The 18,517-nt window shown below is 42.7% G+C and overlaps 1 protein-coding gene and 1 pseudogene across 5 annotated transcripts in view; both read left to right on the forward strand.

Annotated features, from left to right (window-relative positions):
* Positions 1 to 10: 10 nt before the first annotated feature.
* Positions 11 to 18,517, forward strand: part of chmp6 (charged multivesicular body protein 6) — a 30,212-nt gene continuing 11,705 nt past the window's right edge. For 2 of the 5 annotated variants that reach the window (XM_022235701.2, XM_022235703.2), the window contains exons 1-5: positions 11 to 112; positions 3,566 to 3,658; positions 4,064 to 4,173; positions 5,148 to 5,322; positions 6,800 to 6,865. In XM_022235701.2, coding sequence (XP_022091393.1) covers positions 3,599 to 3,658; positions 4,064 to 4,173; positions 5,148 to 5,322; positions 6,800 to 6,865 — 411 coding nt within the window. In that variant the 5' untranslated portion in view covers positions 11 to 112; positions 3,566 to 3,598. Of the gene's footprint in view, positions 113 to 170; positions 189 to 756; positions 776 to 3,565; positions 3,659 to 4,063; positions 4,174 to 5,147; positions 5,323 to 6,799; positions 6,866 to 18,517 lie in introns of those variants that run through there. The other 3 variants (XM_022235702.2, XM_087139509.1, XM_087139510.1) reach the window with 3 other exon arrangements.
* On the forward strand, positions 10,460 to 15,746 carry LOC147798519 (melanopsin-like; annotated as a pseudogene).

Here is an 18,517-nt window from a genome sequence, read left to right on the forward strand (position 1 = left end):
GTATACTTTTACACGTGATTGCTACCCACTGACTACTTTTCTGCTGCACCATCGTTGATCGGTAAACTTAGTTGTAACTTGTACACAAACAGGAAGCACATCGCGGTAAAGTGTAAGTTCTTTTATCTTCGAGCAGCTGTGTTTAATTTTTCTCTATGTAAGATCTTCTTATCTGTGCTATTCAGTAGGTAATTTGTGGTCAAACTGTTGTGTTGTCAAGTTCAAAAACTGTTGAGTGTTGTGAAAGTCACCAGTCATGAAAGTCAAGTGAGATTTTAAGTTCTACTACTACGCCTACATGTAATTGCGTGGTAGAAGAGACATGAGAAATGGGTTTGCTGGTATACCATGGAATCAATCTCTTTTGGGCGATGTGTGGTTCCTAAAAGAACCAGTGAGTGTTAACTTGACGTTTCAGCCAGTGTGCTCTGGCCGTCCTCAGGAGAGTGTGCCGGATTGTTGTTGTTTTGTTTTAATGGCTCTTTTAGCAACTCAGGCTATTTGTGCCAATAACTGTACGTTTATTCATACACTTCATTAATCAGCATCACATTACGGAGTTAGGAAGAAGGTCCAGTTTTAGACGCAGGAGGAAACCGGAGTACCCGGAGAAAACCTGCGAGAGCGAGTATGGACTGGAAACCAAAATCACTTAAAGCCTGGGCAAAGCCGGAACTCGAACCCGGGCCTCATTGGTGCAAAGCGAGGAAAGAACTGCTATGCTAACGCAATTCCCCAGTGTGTGCCGGGTTGGAGTGGATAGCTGGTTGTAAAGGTAATCCCGAAGCAGTGGAGCGTGGATTGTGATTCACGGGTTGAGTGACTCGGTGTGTGCACTGTTGCCTGAAGGTGTTGGATCCTGGAATTGGCGAGAAACCTTGGGTTCGGGTATAAGGGGACCCTTATGCCGGGGGAGGGGACGGAGATGGCTTTGGGTAGAGAAGACCCTAACTCCTGGGGGGGCATGGGCTTCGGGTATAGAGGCCCCTACTGCCCGGGAGTGGGTATCTGCTCGGGTGCTAGTAGTGGGTGCCTCAGTGGCTTCTCGGATTCTCCTTAGGAGCCAGTTCTGGATGGGGGCGATGAGTTCTGCTTTGTCCCATTCGATGCGGTGGTTCATGGAGTGTGCATAGCTGATGATAGCCGAGTTGTATTCTCCTCGTCGGCCATGCAAGCAGTGTTCTTGGAGTCTGGTGGGGAGGTTCCTTCCGGTTTCCCCGATGTATACTCGGCCGCATTCACATGGAATGCGATATACACTGGGGCGACTACTGGATGGGTGCTTGAGATTGATTCGATGGTGTACCTGCAAAGTGAAAGTCATTTTTTTTTAATTCTTATGTTTCAATAATTTATCCGCTCCTGTTCTCTATAATAGGCCTATACAGCTGTAGGGGGATTGTGAATTCGGGGACCCCTCAAGTTTTTTGTCATTTCAGTCTGTGCAAAACTGGTCATTCCCCCCAAAACCAAAGGCAACACTGTCTGAATTGCCCTGACGCTGGTTTTTGGAAACTTCAAATTGTAAGTTGTGAGAAAATGTGACTTTCCTACTGATAAACCAGCCATGCAAATTTGACTCCACCATGTGTTGTGTTAAAACACCCACAGGTTCCCGTCATATATTCCCTCAAAACTCTGCCCTTTTTTCACAACATCAACCGTACAGTTATTGAGCACAATGTCACAGTCATCTACCTATGGTAAGCCAAAAGTTAAAAGGTAGATCTCCCTTCTATTACAGGAACAGGGTCCCCAAATTCACAATCCCTGTAATTAGAGTGTTATGAATCACCACTTAACAGTTGATGGTCTGACCATGTCCAAATGTTTTATAGGGTCCAAGTTACTCGGACAAATTCCATACCATGTTTGGTCCTGCTGTGCTATGAGTGTTTGCGACCATCACACACCTGTAGGCCAATGAATCATTTTCACCCCAGTTTACAATCCACTTTTTATTGGTTGCACATAGGTTTTGTCTGATTTTATGCCAACCTAAGACTACACCATAAGCATGATCTGGTGATTTTAGGCCTGGGATCAGATGATGGGAACTGATTTTTAAGCAGGCATGACAGGGCACAGGCTGATTAATTTTGCCTCTACTCCTTTGGCTGGGAAACCGTTCCATTTGATTGCTGTTTCTTCCTGCAATTCAAACCCAACGGCTGGCCTGAATAATTTCAAGCCATGACCTCTAATCTGATTAGGTTTCTCATGAAAAGTTTGCCTTCTTCGATGCCTTTCAGCCCACTGTGTGCGTATATATTTGGAAACTAGAAGTTTCATGGTGCACTAGTAGAAGACACCCCCAGCCCAGGTTGGACGTTGTCTTCATTTACAATATAACTGACGTCCAAGGTATATAGTCCTTTTTCTGTAGCAAGATTTTTTTAACAGTTTTACCTCACATTATACCTGGCAGAAGCAGCTGAAATCTCACTCACAACGGCCTTGTATCCCAGATTCCATAAATGCTATGTTGCACATTTTGCAGGAGATTCAGCACAACTCCACTTTTTCTGTTGTGATTCATGAGTGATCTACGTTCGTCTAGTAGTACGCATATGCATGCATGAAATGGCCTTCATTGCTATTTATAAAGGTTAGCCCACATTCTTTCAGTTATGTTGTCTAGAGCTACAGTACGGCTAGGTCTTCGCTCCGTTGGAAATGCATGGAAACATGCAGACAACAGACCTAGCCATAGTTCTTGAAGCTGATTTCAGACGCAGCCTTATTCTTCTTCATGCCCACGGCTCTTCCATGCATACGTAATCGGCGGTCGGTTGCTATTCATTTCGTGCATGCCATAACGCATATTACAAGATGAAGATAGATGGTTCATGACAGAAGTGTGGAGTTGCACTGCATGGAATCCTGGAAAATACATGAGCGTATTTAGTCATTTCAACACAGTATTTTTTTGGAATTCGGGATACAAGGCACTTGTGAATGTCATTTGAGCTGCCTCCACCAGGTAAAAATGTGAGAAAAAACTACTGAGAAAAATGTCGCTATGGCAGGAGAACTTTATATCCTGGATGTTAGTTGCAGTGCAATGTAGACAATGTCCACTAGGCTAAAGACAAAGCCACTGGGCTAAAGACATTGTCTACTGGGCTAAAGGCAAAGCCACTGGGCTAAAGACATTGTCCACTGGGCTAACACCCTTGACCCCTGTGAGCATGTCTTCTCAGAAGCCAGCAGTAAGCAGTACCACAGGTTGCACTTTTACTTTTTTAGAGGTCGTCGCACTATGGGATTTGAATCCAGCTTTGATAGCGAAATACAATATAACTTGCATCTTGATTTTCACTTCCTTAAACAAAGTCTGAATTTCACCAAGTCTCATTCAGGAACCAGATAAAGGTTTGTCAGTTTATCAGCTGATCACCTCTTCTTTCTGTGATTACGGTATGCTGGTGGAAGACACTTCGGCAAGGGGACAGTGACACACTGTCACTGACACTGTCAGGTTAAACTGATATTAGGACAATGCAGTCAACCCATTGTGCAGATCAACCATTGACATACAACATTATCTTGTGACATCCCCCAGGTACAGATTTGTTGTTGGCCTCTCTGATGCATCATGGGTAATCTCTTCGGGAAGAAGAAGAGCCGAGTCACAGAGCAAGACAAGGCAGTTCTGGTTGGTTGACAAAATTCTAGGCTTTTTTGTGTATATTGACATGCTTTTTTAACTTTTTCATCCAACAGCGCACTTTTTCAGCCAACAGCGCATTTAGTGCCAATTACCGAATTGAATGACAATTCATAAGACAGTGCAGAAATGTTCGGTTTTAGAGGTGGGAGGTAAAACCCTGGATAAACATTCCCGGGAAAACCCATGGAATCAAACAGGGACTGAAAACCTAGTCCACATGCTGAGTCGGGTGGGATTCGAACCCGGGTTGCAGAGGTGGAAGGCAAGGAAAGAGCCTCTATAAAGCCAACCTGACTCCCCAAATAAAGAACTGGCTCATTGTAAGAAAGCTGGGGCATTCACCAGGTTTGAAACATTGCACTCACAAATCATCATTCACTTTCATTACAGCAACTGAAGGAACAAAGAGATAAGTTGAAGCAATACCAAAGGAAGATTGAAGCGAATTTGGCCCGTGAAAGAGAGGTCGCCAAGACGCTACTACGCGATGGAAAGAAGGAGTAAGTTGCATGACCTCCAAGAATCTGTGTAACTGTCAACATGGAATCTCCTCGATCGTTCTAAATCCTTTGGGCGATTTTGAAGGATTTTGGAGGATTGAGGGTGAATGGCAAAAGTGCATGGCTGATTGCGAAGGATGTCATGCGTGAAGGTCGTGGATTAGACCTTGTGTTGTTCTTGCTTAGTCAAGCACAAATTCAGCCCGATTTTTCTTTTGACTCAACCGTACTGCTCAAGAATGCCCTTCGCACTGCCTCAACATAATGACAGGAATTGACAGAGGATTTTGAAGGATTGAGGCAGTAGGCAGACCTCCACAAACAATTTTCAAAAAATTTTGGAGGATTTTGGAGGATTGAGGCAGAATGCAATTTTTTCATGTCGAAAATCAGAGGATTTTGGAGGATTGAGGATGGTTCCTAGTAAAAAGGCGTAGGGGGTTAGGGTTACAGGAAAGGTGTCGGGAATCTTGTTACATGGGTGTGTTTGCTTCTTGGTGGGAGATGTATTTTCGGTAAAGTGGCTTGCATAAGGACTTGAGCACTGTAGTACCTGGCACATGACCAGGTTGCATGGACCAACAGTTATGACCTCTATGTGTGAGCAAAACAAATGATATTTACCCACATGTAGCAATGACAACCATTTGTTGGGACGGGCCACCTGCATGTGTATGTTCGCATGCGCTCAGAGTGGAACTCATGTAACCAATTTTTATTGACATGTATGATCGTCAGGTGTCCAGTTTAGAAAGTCTCTTTCTGGCCTCTCATTAGGGGACACTTGGGTACAACACAGAAGCAACTCTGGCCCAACACACAAATTCCATGAGGCGGCTTTGAAACACATAGCTTAACAGTACTCATAAGATTTGGCTAGTTCAAAGCAAACCCCTCTATTTAGACTTACCCACGCCACACAGAAAATCTCCATATGTAACAAACAAATGGGTTATCCCTGATGCTTGTCCCAGGAAAGCTAAGCTTTTGCTCAAGAAGAAACGATATCAGGAGCAGGTGCTGACCAAGACCGACAACCAGCTGAGCAATCTGGAGCACCTGGTCCAGGAGATCGAGTTTGCCCAGATTGAGGCACGGGTTGTGGAAGGACTCAAGACGGGCAACGAGTGCCTCAAGAAGATGCACCAGGTGATAGCCTTTGGCCGTGTCCGAAACGGGCTTCCAGAGTTACGGCTAGGTCTCCGCGCATTTCTAATGGAGTGAAGACCTAGACCTAGCTCTAGACAAGAGATTCGGATGCAGCCTTTGACTCATTTTTTTTCTTTCCCTGGCCTTAAGGCTTTCATGGCTGATCTTGGCCAGGTGCAAGAGACATAGTTGGCCCAGTTGAGGACTTGATTGTCGGGGGACTTTCTGGAAGGATAAGTAACCTTACCAATTTTTCTCGATATCGCAGAGTGCATTGTTTTGCGTGCCGAGCCTTCAGGAATTCTTCGGTAATATCTTACAGTCATTTTGACTCAAATTTTGTGAGAATCAGACATGCCGTCCTTGCACAGCACTCATTTTTCCGATTCAGGTCAGCCAAAAAGTTATACTTTCTCCGTGATGTTTATGATGCATGGAGGCCAAAACTTCAAACGGCCAGAACAAATCATAAATCAGATTGAGTTTACTTCGATTTTGTATTGATGAGGAGTGTTTGTACATGTATGCCGAGTTTCAAAAAGATGGGCGTGGGACAGTCAGTCAAGTTTCAAGGGGGCAGGAATCCACCCCTACTAACTGTGAGGATGGTCCAATAAACCCGGCTATATTAAGGTTATGGAGATGCACAAGATAACAATCACTGGTTGTATTGTCAGGCATGGGACTTTACCTCGGATCAGCTGATTGCCTCGTTTTTCACTTTACACTCATGTCATTGGAAATTGAAAAAAACACTTTACAAAGTCTCGTAAAGATTGAAATTTTTAGAACCTCAGTCACATGCAAAAGAGATTAATATGGTGCTAGTGCAGACCATTCCAGCGTTCCTGTTCCATGACAGGAATTCCTTGTGCCATTGTTCACCTTCTTTTAATAGTATCAGCCTTTATGCCTTGTGAGCCAACTTGTGCTGGACAAAGAAGCTGTGTTTGCATTCATTAGAAAGATTGCCGGTACACTTTACATATCATTTGCTGGCACAAACCCCTTTACACTTGTTGTGGGCCTTCTTTTGCTGGCATGACAGGCATACAACAATGTTCCTCTCGCTTAGTACAACCCGTTTTGTCCATTTCTCCTCATTACTAATACTAAGATATGCAGCCCCAATTGTCAACCAAAAAGCTGACCATAAACAAATTACATCAAGCGAGACTACATTTCTACCTATGAAGGCATTTTATGCGAATATTTTCTGAGTTTTGGACGCCATTTTGTTTAATTATTTTGGTGGAATGACATCACGCAGTGTGTCTTCCACGACTGTCTGCATGTCTTGCATGCTCTCGTTGTTGGTTATGACCACATGGAAAGTAGGCTTAACTTGTGATCGTAAGCTCTTTAGAATAGGGCACACAGGCACACGTAAAGGTTCATTTGTGGAGTACAGAGCCTAAGTAACTGTCCTGAATAAAAAAGTGAAATGTTTCAGTGAATTTTCTTTTTTTTGTCACAGATGATGTCACTAGAAGACGTTGAGCGAATCATGGAAGAAACACAAGAGGGCATTGAGTATCAGAGAGTAAGTAGCAATCTTAGGCTCAGGAGGTACGCTGCTCCTTTACTATCGCACAGCTGCCACCAAAATTGCAGCATGCAGTCCTCTGCATTTGTAATGTCCACAAACAACAGAGGCAAAGTGTGCGCACTATATTGTCGATCATTCCATGGAGTTCAAGTTGCATCTTCATCGTCAGCAGACAAGAAGGTCATCGTTGAATTTTTGCTTTGGGCATTCATAACCCTCCAAGGGTGTTTGCACAGTACAAACCAGAAGTAAATAACCTCATCAAAATCCTTCATTGGTTGCTGGGAGGAAGGTAAACTTGACTTGACAGTTTCCTTGCGTATCTTTAGCAGTGTAGCTATTTCAATGAAAGACTGGTTGGTCTCTAAGAATCTAACTCTTTTACTGGAAGTGGCAGTAAGACAGCGGATTGTGAGATCCAAGTAGCTGGTCGTGATGTTTTGATGAAGGGTCAGGGGAACAGACTGTTCTGTGTCCTTCCTTCATCATTACTGAGACAGGAACCAGGCAGTTGGCCCAACTTCTGTTTTTACACTTGTGTACCAATCCCACAGAATGTTGCCATTCAGACTGGGAATTGTGGGGGAAAAAAGAAGAAAAAACCTTCCTCATGGCAAAGAAATAAAAGTAACCCTCACTTTACTAAGGAAAGTCTAAGAGCTAATCTGTACTGTAACACCTCACCCAAGGCCAAGTTTAAGCGACGACAAAAGTTTGACTAACACCACCCAAACGATGAATGGTTTGGACTATCTAGTTGACCATTTTGGACCAGGCCCAGGGATATGGTCGCACCGCTGATTATCAGGGGCCAATATCATTTATCATTACAGAGGGAACCATTCACATGAAAATAACGCTTCCAGATTTCAATAGCAATGTATGCTGCCAGAATTGCAGCCAGTGGTGAAATGTTAGTAACGGGGAGATTTAAAAAAAAAAGACCGATGTTGGTCATTCAAGTGTAAGAGAATTGTGCATGTGCATTGTTGAAAAGCAATTTACTACTGTTTGAACTATCGTTTGTACCCAAACCGAACCAACCAAAAGGTTGGGTGGCAGCTATCAATCAATCTTCAGGCACTTTTGAGTAAGTAATCATCTCAAATCTCATTCTGGGAAAAGTTGAGGATAAACTGCAGAAGAGTGTTGCGGTGGAATGTTCCCTGGAATGAAGTTATCAGTATTTGTATATACACGTACATTCTCCCCTACCCCCTCCCACTTTGAGGATTTGTCCAGGCAGGCCACTCAAGAACACCTGTGGTTTTGGTGACGGAAGAGCCACAGGCAAAGGACTTTTTGAAACTTCTCTAACCGTATCATTTGGAATAAATAAACCGGTTGACTCTTTCATAAAATACGATGCTTCTTTAGGTTTTTCTCCTTCGGGAAAGGTGTGGTCTTACTTCAGGTAAATGCAACTTTATTTGTATTTAATCTGGCAATGTTACTGCACAAAAGGACATTAACAAGAGAACCTGTACAGGCAGTGTATCTCAAATAACCTTGCTGTAATATCTCTTTTATTAGCCAAAAAATATCATGGCATAATATATTGAAAGTTAAGCATATTGTTGCTTTGCATTTATTATCTCTTGATGTGAAATACTGAAAACTTGTTACCACAATCATTATCAGACAATTCTTGCTAGGGAACCTTTCAAAAATATCAAAGTTAATACTTCCAGTTTTGAATTCAGAACTGAATGGATATGGAGGTAGAACAACGGGCAGAGGTAACACAGTTACCTTTGACAAGCAAATGAAGCAAAATATACATATACATGTACTTGTCTATAAGCAGAGGGACTGACGAAGTCTGTAAGTTTTTTTCCAAGCACCCAGCTGATTCAGTCTTCAACACTGAACTTATCACCACAGAGAAAGTCTTAGTGTTTTGAGTGATCCAAGGTCAGTCTCTGGAAACCACAATTCACTTGAAATACTGACCACCTATTACAAGTCCACTGGTAATGCAAACAGTCCTTCACAGTAAGTGATGATGTACTAATGCAAATTCCCCCAGAACTTCCCCTCAATAAATGTACAGCTACTTGCAGGGAAATTGTGGGGAAAGTATTCACTCTCCCCTCAATTTTACCGTAACTTGGATTTGATGTGACTCCTAATGCCTTCCTCCATGGTTTCATTACCATAATTAATAATAATAGTTCGGGCCCAGATGGCATCTAAATTAATAACCTTGGCTTTTATTGGCAGGTAATACGGTTGCAGAGAATGCACACAGCACATATTGTTCCCTTTAAGACACTTGAGTCAACGCATTAGTGGGTCACAGCACAGCACATTAATGTGTCTAGCTGTCTGCCCTCAGGCTACATGTAAAGCTTTGCCTGGTGTATTCTGGCAAGCTGACTGTAACACGATACTTAAATATTGCATTCAAAGGAAGAAATCAGTAAATGCTTCAGTAGGATGTGATGTACATGTACGAGTTTCATCTTCTTTCCTGATGTTGGATCACTGCTGGATGGAATACTCGTTAGCAGTCTTACGAGGGTAAAGCTCTCCAAATTCACCAGACATGAATGCGACCGATAGCCCATGTATTGATGACAGCGGCACCATTCTTAATGCGCTATATGTCCTGGTAGGATTCATCGGAAATGCTCGTTTGCTTGACCGTATGTTGCACAAAGGCCCTGCACAACTTTTTCATTCTGAATCTGGCAGTGGCAGATGCATTGTCTTCAGTGACTCATATTTCATCCCACTTTGTGGTCAAGCAGTTGTTACTTATAGATTGTCCTCACAATGAGACATGGTTCCCAGAGTTGATGTACTGGCGCAAATGTCGAGAGCTTGTAGTTTTCTTGGCCCGATGCTTTTTGGCCCACTCTGTGCTCAGTCTCACACTGATAACATTTGAGCGATTCATCGGGATCACCAGACCGTTGCACTACAGTCGCTACCTCAGTAGAGGGAAGATTGTTGCAATGCTGCTGGCTGTATGGGTAACACCTGTAGTTGTAGAGTTGCCTCATTTTGTGTTAGCTGTCCTACGTTCTGAGTATGACCCAAATGGCATAGGGTATTACCCTATGTTTCATGTGTTGTCAACAATTCTGCTTGTCCTAGCCATGGTGACAGAGTCATAGTTGACTGTCTGCTCAGTACATGTGCCATTTTCTGAGAGCCCTGCCTCTGAATCCATGCAGCCAGCTACAAGGTAGTCCATTTGGACGGAGTATTTGTTGTCCCGAACTCCTCTTTATGAGCCCCGAGCTGGACCAAGAGAGGGCACAATTTTCTAAGCAACGGAGGCTCCTTTGATTGGAACTGAATTTCATAGGTTCACAAACAACTATGAAATACACGCATTACGGTCGCATCGCTACCAACAAAATGAACACTCTTGACTAAAATGGCTCCTTTCAACTGACGAGGGGTTCTTCTGCTTGAGATATTTGCAACTGTCTTCGTTCGCAAAACTGCCAACACCAATCTGTCAGCTCTCATCCATAGCCACACAGCATGACCCAACTGCCACCTACAGAATACATGTCTTCAATTCCACCTCATAGCCAGTGATTCTAATACGTGTAAGTACTGGTATATTTTAAGTGGCGAGGTGTTCTGCAATAAATCCAAGTGACTACCATCTGAAATTCAAGCAGAGTGATATTATTTTGGTTTTGCATTTGTGATGTTATTTTATTCACATTGTATTCTCCACGTGTTTCGAGAGTTGCACAAAATGCATGTAGGATGTGAACCCATAACTTCTTAATTTCTGGTGCAAGAAGAAAGCTTTGTCATTGGGCATATAAGAGCAGAAAAAAATGGAACGGGAAGAAAAATCAGACAAGACGTTGGTGAACTAGATTAGCCCAATTCTTCAAATGCAGTTTTAAGTTGCAATTCTGCAGCCTCAGAAATGGACAAGACTTTGTTATTGATGGGCGGCATGCAAGGGAGTGTTACCATAGTAACAAGGCTCTTTGGCTCTGGTCGTGTTTATTCCCGTCATTTACCATTGTATACTCAGCCTTGATGTAAATTGCTTCTGGGAGCATTGAATCAATATGAAAGAGTCAGGACTGTTGATGTCATAGTGAGAGGCTGGCATTTGGTTGAGTAACTTCAACTACCAATTGGAGGAAGGGGAATTGAGAAAACATCTGATTAAGGTTTTTTGTTGGGGCAATATTGCTGGAGTGTTCATTTCAAACTTGCCTTTGTCAGTCCTTGGCAATTATCAGGGTAAAAATTGACGGAGGATTTGGTACAAACCTGCCTTTGTCAGTCCTCGGCAATTATCTGGGTAAAAATTGATGGAAGATTTGGTACAAACCTGCCTTTGTCAGTCCTCGGCAATTATCTGGGTAACATTGATGAAGGATTTATTACAAACCTGCGTTCGTCAGTCTTCGGCAATTATAAGGGTTACATTGATGAAGGATTTATTCCAAACCTGCCTTTGTCCGTCTTCGGCAATTATCAGGGTAACATTGATGAAGGATTTATTACAAATTTGCATTCTCAGTCTTCGGCAATTATCAGAGTAACATTGATGACGGATTTATTACAAACCTGCATTTGTCTGTCTTCGGCAATTATCAAGGTAACATTGATGACGGATTTATTACAAAGCTGCCTTCGTCAGTCCTCGGCAATTATCAGGGTAACGTTGACGTAGAATTTATTACAAACCTGCATTTGTCTGTCTTCGGCAATTATCAGGGTAACATTGGTGACGGATTTATTACAAAGCTGTCTTTGTCAGTCCTCCGGAATTATCAGTGTAACATTGATGTAGAATTTATTACAAACCTGCCTGCGTCAGCCTCAGCAATTATTAGAGTAACATTGATTAAGGATCTATTATTAACCTGTGTTTGTGAGTCCTCATATTATGAGTGTAAAATTGGTGGAGGATTTGTTACAAACCTACCTTTGTTATTCTTTTGCATCTATCTAGGAAACAACATTGATGGAGGAAATACAAAACTGTCTTTGTCAGTCATCAGAACAAACTCAAAACCTTTTTTGACGTTCAATTGCAGTTTCTACCTGAAAAACTTCATCCAGGCATGGTTTGGTCATATTTTGGGTAGAATTTTGCAATTTTAGAATGTGTGTGTTGTTCGGAGAAACACCAGCAGCCCCACCCTGCATCTGAACCTGGACGCGAAACTCCATCACCCTACGTGTCCAGGAGTGGGTGCATCAGTAAACCAGCCAAATGGCTAGACCAATATATTGATTTTGTAAACCTTCACTGTCAAATTGTCCAATTATTATGCCTCTTTTTGTTCACTCAACCCCTGAAGGAAAGGAAAACTGAATTCAACCTGCAGTTTCCTAGGAAGACTTTTTGTATTCAGGATAACTGCTACTAAACAGGTCAGACCAACCTTTTGAATATTCTAGTATAATTCTTTTGGCCTTATAGAAACAGAGAAAGAACCACTTTGTACACATGCTTCTTTCTTTTTTTGCATAGAGCACAATAAGGAGTACAGCCAATTCATGTATTTTGGTTTTGGGTTAAAAACAGAGAAAAGAAAGATAAAATTCTGTCTTTTTTTTTTCTTGCCTAAGTATCGTTAAAAATACTTGCTGAATCAGACTCGTTTACTTGTTAGATATTATACGCCATTATTCCAGAACGACTTGACTTTGTGAGTTTTGTAAGCATGCAACCTCAAACTTAAAGAAAAAAAAGCAGACGTCACATTCGGTGCACTGTACAGACACAAGCGTAGACTCCAGTCAGCAAGCATTACTTGTGTGCGTTGAACAGAATGTACATGTCACACATTGTTGCCTGCACAGCGCATAGAGTCAGCACATCAGTGGGACACAAGTTAACGTGTCTAGCTGTCTGTGAACGAAATTGCTAGTCTCCCCTCAAGCTGCTGTAAAGCACTGCTTGGTAAATTCTGGCAAGCTGACTGTAAGGACTCGAGTCAAATGTTGCATTCAAAAGATGAAACCAGATAATGCCTAGGCTCAGTAGGATATGATGTACATGTACATATTGTCGTTTCATCTTTCCTGACATTTATTCTCTGGCTCATTGATGGATCGAAGACTAGTTTGCATTTCGAAAGTGTAAAGCGCTATAAATATCATAGATGAATGTGACCGATAGCCCATTTATTGATGGCAGCAGTGGACCCCAGCCTGTCTGCTTTGTGCACGGCCAAGGAGAGGATGCCTTGCTACCTGGCAACAAATTCATTTTGACTTAGATGAAGCATGCTGTTCATCATTAAATGTGCTTTTTTTTTACATTCATGTACCTTGGGCAGGGGAACAGACTGTTCTGTGTCCTTCCATTGTCATTACTGAGGCAGGAACCGGGCAGTTCGCCCAACTTCTGTTTTGTTCACTTTACCAATCCCACAGAATGTTGCCATTCAGACTGGGAATTGTGGGGTAAAAAGAAGAAAAAACCTTCCTCATGGCAAAGAAATAAAAGTAACCCTCATTTTCTAAGGAAAGTCTAAGAGCGATTGTAACACCTCACCCAAGGCCAAGTTTAAGCGACTACTATAGTTGGACTAACACTAACCAAATGATGAATGGTTTGGGCTATCTGGTCGACCATTTTGGACCAGGCCCAGGGGTATGGTTGCACTGCTGGTTCTCAGTAGCCGATTTCATTTATCATTACAGAGGGACCTATTCACATGAAACTAATACTTCCAGATTTCAGTAGCAATGTACGCTGTGAGAATCGCAACCAATGGTGAAATATGAATAATGGGGAGATTTTAAAAAAATGGCCAATTTTGGTCATTCAAGTGTAATAGAATTGTGCATGCACATTGTTCAAAGCCAATTTACTACTGGTTGAATTATTGTTTGCACCCAAACTTTGTCCAAGATTCAGTGTCTCTATTGACTCATAGTGCATCATGAGACATCCAAAGACGGTTTGTAGAAAACAATATTGCTGTTGCCAGTTTTGTGAGACATCATCGAATTTTGAGAAACTGAAACTGTCAGCCACTGTTATAAAAGATTTAACTTTGAAGCTACCATAATCATTGTTGACCAGGTGTCAGTAGTGACGTGATTGACATGTGCATCTGTTGTAAATTGATGTTAACCATTTTCCTTAATAATGGGAACATATCCCCTGAGTCTATGAAATAGTTATCTGGCTTTTATGAATTTCTTTCAAATCTGACAATCATGATAGACAATCCAGATATTGACCAGTCAGTAGTCTTCTATCACCATGCGTTCTACAAACCAATTGTGGGCTCTCCAGACTCTGCTGTCGCTGACAAGCACTTTATGGCAAATGCCTTTCCTGCAGTCAGATTGAACCTGAAAAAACAAGTAACTCTTTGTACTTCCATCATTGCTAAAATTTGTACATCAAGGATTGACAACAAGGCATTCGAAGGTATGAATCATTCACTGTAAGTTACTATCGTGGTTGCCAAAGTGTTTAATAAAGAAGGTTGGGTGACTGCTACCAATCAATCAATCTTCAGGCACTTTTGAATTAAATGCTTGGTGTCATTACCAGAAATAATAATAGTTTGGGCCAAGGCAGCGTCTAAATTGATAAATTTGACTTGGATTGACAGGCACTACTATTGCAGAGAATGCACACAGCACATATTGTTGCCTTTACAGCACCTGAGTCAACGTATCAGTGAGACAGGACACTTTATCCTGTCTAGCTGTCTGCCCTCAGGCTACATGTAAAGCACTGCCTGGTGTATTCTGGCAAGCTGACTGTAACACGATACTTAAATGTTGCATTCAAAGGAAGAAATCAGTAAATGCCTCAGTAGGATGTGATGTACATGTACGAGTTTCATCTTCTTTCCTGATGTTGGCTCACTGCTGGATGGAATACTCGCTAGCAGTCTTACGAGGGTAACGTTCTCCAAATTCACCAGACATGAATGCGACCGATAGCCCATGTATTGATGACAGCATCACCATTTTTGATGCACTGTATGTCCTGGTAGGGTTTCTCGGATTCATCGGAAATGCTCTTGTTTGCTTGACCGTATGTTGCACAAAGGCCCTGCACAGCATCACCAACTTTTTCATTCTGAATCTGGCAGTGGCAGACACATTGTCTTCAGTGGCTCATGTTTCATCCCACTTTGTGATCAAGCAGTTGTTACTTGTAGATTGTCCTCACAATGAGACATGGTTCCCAGAGTTGATGTACTGGCGCAAATGTCGAGAGCTTGTAGTTTTCTTGGCCCGATGCTTTTTGGCCCACTCTGTGCTCAGTCTCACACTGATAACATTTGAGCGATTCATCGGGATCACCAGACCGTTGCACTACAGTCGCTACCTCAGTAGAGGGAAGATTGTTGCAATGCTGCTGGCTGTATGGGTAACACCTGTAGTTGTAGACTTGCCTCGTTTTGTGTTAGCTGTCCTAAGTTCTGAGTATGACCCAAATGGCATAGGGTATTACCCTGTGTTTCATGTGTTGTCAACAATTCTGCTTGTCCTAGCCATGGCAGCCATGCTGTGGATGTACGTGAGGATTCTAAGCAACCTGAAACAAAGTGTCAAGAACTTGGAGGAGTTGGGAGTCCAGGGATCAGTGCAAGAGCTGCTTGCGGCCCACAAGAAGGTTACTGGAGCAATGGCCCTCGTCACAGCAGCTTTCTTTATCCTTGTGTCTCCGGTAAAAATATGGGAGGTCGTGATCGACATAAGCTTATTGAATAAACCCAAATTTTTGAAGCCATGGCTTGTGCTCATGATTGTGTTAAACTCAGCCATCAACCCACTCTTGTATGGCTTCAAGTACAAGCAGCTGAGGCAATCATTCTTGGCTCTGTTGAGGGGTAGTTGCAAGAAATGCAAGCGATCAAATCGAGTTCAGTAAGCCTCACATGTGCAGGTGACTCAATGAATCTGTTCTGCTGTTGTGCATACTTTTGCAAGCTGAGCTCTTTATGATTTTTACATTGTCCAAATTTGCACATAGATCTGCTTTAATCTCCAAAAGGTTGTCAAAGTTTGGATCTGCTTCTCTTGCCATTGTTAGGATTGTGTTTGTGCTTTTCAGGAAAACTATATAGAAAAAACATGGACATGGAATACCCCTACAGCACTGAATGACTAGGAGAAGTGCAGAATATTGGCCACTCACATATCCCACCTCATAGATGGCTACAGACTCACAGAGTCACAGCCGATTGCCTACTCACAATCAACATGCAATTCTCAGAGCTCTCTGATTCCGTATCTGTGTCGCCGGTGACAGGGTAGTCTGTTTCCACTTCGATGTTTTCGTTAAGAACTCCTGTTTGCCCTTGTGAATTGTGAATTCCTTTGTTCTCAAAAGTGCCAACTCCAACCCTATTAACTCATGTCCACATTGCCACAGAGCATTGCCCCATTGCTACATATATCTACAGAGTACATGTACATACATGTATTCAATTCCACTTCAAGGCCAGTGATTCTAATGGGTACCTGTATATTTCAAGTGGCTGGGTTTTCTGGCTGTGTTTGCATCCTGTCCTTAACCAATTTGTACTCAGCCTTGATATAAATTGCTTCTGGGAGCATTGAATCATGATGAAAGAGTCAGGATTGATGACATCCTAGTGGGAGAGTGGCATTTGGTAGAGTAGCTTACTGCCAAATAGAGTAAGAGGAATTGAGAAAACAACTGATTAAGTCAACTGATTAAGTTGTTTTTGTTCCAGCAATATTGACGGAAGATTTATTACAAACCTGCCTCCTGTCAGTCCTCGGCAATTATCAGGGTAATATTGGTAGAGGATTTATTGCAAAACTGCCTTTGTCAGTCATTAGAACAAACTCAATAGCTTTTTTTTTCTTTTTTTTTTTGCAATTTCTTCCTCAAAAGCCCCATCTGGATAAAGTTTGGTTCTGTTTCAGTACAACTTTGCAACACCATAAAAGCAAAAGCTTTCCAACTTTGTGTTTGAGTGTACATGCAGCTGTCAACCGAGATGCTCTGGTTGATAATAAACTGGAGGCAACTTTGTTTTCACTAAGTGGCTGGCAGTCATTGAATGCCATTAATAAAACTGGCTAGGAGAGGGCTTTGTTTAAGAACCATTAATCATGTCGACCGACGCGTATGTAATTGCCTTTGCAAGCACGCGCACAGCTCACTTTACGGACTTAATGTACTTGAAATTGTACAGCAGGTTCAAGTGTGTTGTTTGGGGGGCTTAATTCCTGCCTCAGGGAGTTTGCTGATATGATGGCACTGGTTGATACCTGCGACGGCCAACAGTATCATGTCTGCTGAGCCAAGCGTTGGAAACATTTCTTACAGTCCAGAAGCTGCTATTTGCTTGAGGGGGATTTAAATGATCTGCTGTCATCTAGTTCATGGCTGCTTCATGATTTCATTGTTGCCAACTAATCTACAACAACTGCTCAAGGCATCTGTCCTCTACTGGACAAAGCTGAGCACAGGGCCCTACTACTGTTAATTGTCAGGATTACCGTGCTTTCATGTGACAGTGGTTACACAAAGAGCACATATACCTGGCTGTATACAGCACCTGGCCATCAGACAACAGGAGTCCATTGACAGCTGGCTGTTAAGAGCCTTTGGAAATGCAACACAGTGCATGTATCTCGTGACTTCGGGGCACAAGCTTTGCTCAGACTAAGCCACGAGAATCGCCAAACATGGCCGATCTGTCATATGATCAACTCTCCCTTTTGTGCTTTATTTTGAACAAAGTTGTTGGGGTTTTGGGAATGATTGGAAATGTGCTGGTCTGTGCGACTATATGGCACACAAAGACACTGCACACTGTTACCAACCTGTTCATACTGAATCTTGCTCTTGCAGATGCATTGACATCTCTGTGTAGCACTTTGGAAGCATGGACATGGAGCATGTACCCAGAATATATTCGCCAACATTACAGTGGAAATAACACAGTGTGTACCTCCGACTTGATCTTGGAGCACCACTGCAAGTGGGCCCATTACTTTTTTCTCAATTCTTTCTTGGCCCACTCCGTGCTGGGCCTGGGATTGATGTTGGTTGAGCGTTACATCGGCATCATCCGCCCTCTACACTACGCGAGTTTCTTCAGACGGAGGAGAATCATCCTGATGCTTGCCCTGGCTTGGACCGTTCCATTTGCCATGGAGTTGCCCCGCTTGATTTACACTGTGATTATTTTCCGTCACAATAACTGCAACCTAGAGGATTCCAGTCACAGGACATTCGCATTTTCCTGCTTGACAATGACGCTGTTCTTCATACCAGTCAGTGCCATGATAGCGATTTACATCAGGATTCTGGCCAACCTCAAACAAGGAGCCAAGAACCTGCGGAATCTGGGCATTGGTGGTTCCGCAGAGCAGCTGCTTCATGCGCACAAGAAGGTCACCGGCTCACTGGTGGTTGTCACCCTGGCCTTCTTTCTTCTGGTGTTCCCCGTGCGGATTTTCAAGTTGTTGTTGGAAATTGATTCTGACTGTTGCGTGCTCATTCTACTCAAACCTTTCACTGTCATGGCTCTCTTGAATTCGGCCATCAACCCGGTCATGTATGGCTTTAAGTACAGACAGTTAAGGCAAGCATTTAAAGCCATGATCTGTAAAAGACCACTCGGAAGTTCTAAAGGCTCGAGTGCACAGACAATCCAGTCAGTAACCTAAGTATCTGTGACTTGCCCA

Source organism: Acanthaster planci, linkage group LG07, assembly GCF_054643075.1.
Source record: "Acanthaster planci isolate LZ-2023a linkage group LG07, COTS_SCS, whole genome shotgun sequence".
Taxonomy (NCBI): domain Eukaryota; kingdom Metazoa; phylum Echinodermata; class Asteroidea; order Valvatida; family Acanthasteridae; genus Acanthaster; species Acanthaster planci.